Source organism: Myotis brandtii, unplaced genomic scaffold (assembly GCF_000412655.1).
Source record: "Myotis brandtii unplaced genomic scaffold, ASM41265v1 scaffold986, whole genome shotgun sequence".
NCBI lineage: Eukaryota > Metazoa > Chordata > Mammalia > Chiroptera > Vespertilionidae > Myotis > Myotis brandtii.
Window position 1 is genome coordinate 1,577,998 of NW_005372102.1, and position 3,055 is coordinate 1,581,052.

Sequence of the window (3,055 nt, forward strand, 5' to 3'; positions counted from 1 at the left end):
CCTGGACGGCGGCTGAGAAAAGAGCCCTCCTCACCTGCTGGACGCAGACCGTGGCCATCGTGGGCTCCCGGCTGAAGCAGGACCTCAGGTAGCCCAGGACCTCCTCCACGCACTGCGGGGGAAGCGGGCGCTGCAGGAGGCTGGGGGTGCTGGCTCCCGCGCACGCCTAGCCTACAGCCCTCAGACCACTCCCAGCTACGATGCCCGCCACTCACTGCCCCGCGCCCGCTGGCAGCCACCACCGCCCAGGCCCCACTGCAGGCACCGAAGACCAAGAGGCCACAGGAGTGACAGCGTCTGCAGGAGCTGCGGCCGGGGAGGGGGGACAGAGAGGAGGAGAGGGTGTGGAGAGGGGCCATCATAGACAGGGCACCAGGCAGGTCTCCCGGAGTGGGACGCCCCACCTCTGGCAGGTTTCACTCTGAAGGGCAATCACTGAGCACCCCCAGACCAGAACAAAGAGGTGCCTGCCACTAGAAACAAGGGCCGCACGCACGCACGCATGCACGCACGCACGGGCAAAGGCACAGGCGTGACGGGAAGCAGCGGGGTGGCTGTGTGACGGTGAAGACCGGTGACTATGGACGTGGAGAAAAGGTTTGGTGAACTCAGTTAGAGCCGGTGCTTCCCCGAAGGGCCACATGTTCCCTGGCCCGGCACCTGGAACTCGGGCTCAAAATAAGACATTGCCCCCGCAGCACGCCGTCTGCAGTGGGCGGGCGCCACACGCTCTCTAAACTCTCCTCCGTGTCTGAACGTTTCCTTAGAGAATGGGGGTGGGGGGGAGGGCGCTGGACTCGGAACCAAGTCCTCCTGCGGCTCCGCTGGTCCTGAGGCGCCCGGGCGGCCGTGCGCCTCCTAGGTCTGCGTGTGCCCTTCCCACTTGCGAAGGTCAAGTAAGACAATGAAGGCCGGGGCCAGCACAGTGTTAAACCCATCCACTTCTAGACTAGAGTGGGTCAAAGCCGATAGACAGTGAATAACTGAGATGGGTTCCTGTGAAGCCCCACCAGCCAGGGGCCAGCACAGCTCAGAGCCAGGCGCTGTGACAAAGCCTCCCCCGCTGCCGCTGCCGCCCCAGGTGCCAGGCCCACACCAGCCACCCCAGGCACTCGGCCCAGGGGCCGGCAGTGTGGCAGCTGCGGCTCAGTGAGAAGAAAAGACATTGCACCTTCCCGATGTCCTGCAGCGTGGCCAGCTCTAGGATCTGAGAGAGCACGTCCAAGGCCGAGCGCAGAAAGCCCCCGAACTTCTCCGTGCTGTTCTGAAGGTCCAGGGTGACCTTGGGGGAAGGGAGACACGATCACTGCACCGTCACGTCGGGGTGTCTGCAGCAGGGGGCGCACACCAAGCAGCCCCGCGCACGCCAGCGGGGGTCCTGCCTGCCTGCCTGTCTGGCAGGGAAAGGCCGGGGAAAGGAAATCGCTCTTCCAGTATCTGTAGGAAACCTGTTTCTTTCAAAGGCATCTTCTACTTATACTAACTCTACAGACAGAAACGACTCCTGACCTGTCAAAATGGGAAAGATGGGAACCATCGCTCATAACCAGTGTCTGACAAGCAGCATTCCAAACTCATAACGTGCACGCCCTGTTCCATGAACTAGCATCCCTGGGGGACTCATCGAGTTCAGACCCACCGTTCAGCCTGGCAACAACACAGGTGAAATTAGTCTTAGGAGGCACTGAATTCAGGCTCTAAAGGCCTCGGCCGAATTAAATGATGCAGCAGTCGGTCCCCCATTTAAAAACCGAAAGAATGGTCAGGCCCAGGTACGATGGGCAAGAACAAGGCCAAAGGGAAGAAATGGGCGTGGACACAGGAACTGGCCCAACCCTCAAAGGTGCGCGGTGAACAGAAAGCAGCTCAGGGACGAACTGACGGCCCCAGTGAGAGAGGAACCAGGTCAGGGACACACGGGACAAAGACGTAGTGGGAACGACAGTGACCACTCTCCTGTCGCCCTGAGGGTGTCGTCCACAGGCCAGGAGGGAACGCCAGGAGTGCGAGCACCCGGAGCGAGAGGGTCCATGCAGCTCCGTCGGGGAGAGGGTGGGAAGCAGTCCATCCCAGCAGGCAATGGGGCAGGGTCACGGGGGTGAGAACGTGAAGACGGAGGGCTGGAAGCTACCACTAGAGGCCAAGCCAACCTGAGAACACTAACTGTCACTCACATCCCCAGGTATGCACACAGCTACCAACCCGAAGACATCAAGAACCCCGGGGAGGCCCGGCCGGCATGGCTAGTGGTTGAGCGTCGACCCAGGACCAGGAGGTCACGGTTTGGTACCCAGTCAGGCAACATGCCTGGGTTGTGGGCTTGATCCCCAGTAGGGGACGTGCAGGAGGCAGCCGATCAATGATGTTTCTCTCTCATGGATGTTTCTAGCTATCCCTCGTCATTCCTCTCTCTCTAAAAAAAAGTCAACAAAAACGTATTTTTAAAAAATGTTATGTTACAGATAAACTGTGTCTCAGTAACACTGAGATGGTTTTCCATTTACCTAAAAAATAATCCTGCAAGAAGAGAGAGCGAGCGCCCAGGAGGCACTGGGCAGGCGCAGGTGCAGAGCCGCGTACCTTGTAGTTGGCGTGCGTGGCCTTCAGGACGTCGTGCAGCCTGAGGTAAGAAGGAAGGTGGTAGAAGCTCCCCAGCGACGAGGGTTTATTGGCTGTGACGGGCCCTGTGGCATCTGACTGTCGAGAGGCTGTAACACACACACACACACACACACACACACTGAGATGGGAAGTGAGCCCCGCTGAGGCTGAGGCTGAGGCTGAGGCTGAGGCTGAGGCAGGTGCTGCAACAGCGTTTGAGAAGCGTGCTAGTGGGATAAAATGCAAACTCCGTTCTGACTGCAGTGAGCAGTCATGAGGAACTGGCTGGCGAACGGCAGCGGAATCGGAGCGCCTCCCGGAAATACAGGAAGAAGACAGACACGAACAGCAGTGATGCTGGGCTCGCCTGCCCGCCGGCTGCCAATCCACACGTCAGCAGCACGACTACCCCCCCTGCGGCCAATCGCACGCGCTCGGAGCCCGCGGCTGCGGC

General features: G+C 60.1%; 1 protein-coding gene across 1 annotated transcript in view; it reads right to left on the reverse strand.

The window, feature by feature from the left end:
- Positions 1 to 3,055, reverse strand: part of HTT (huntingtin) — a 100,908-nt gene that overhangs the window by 38,277 nt on the left and 59,576 nt on the right. Inside the window, exons 27-29 of the mRNA XM_014533453.1 lie at positions 2,581 to 2,708; positions 1,172 to 1,282; positions 35 to 112 (exon numbers count right to left, since the gene is read on the reverse strand). Coding sequence (XP_014388939.1) covers positions 35 to 112; positions 1,172 to 1,282; positions 2,581 to 2,708 — 317 coding nt within the window. The remainder of the gene's footprint in view (positions 1 to 34; positions 113 to 1,171; positions 1,283 to 2,580; positions 2,709 to 3,055) is intronic.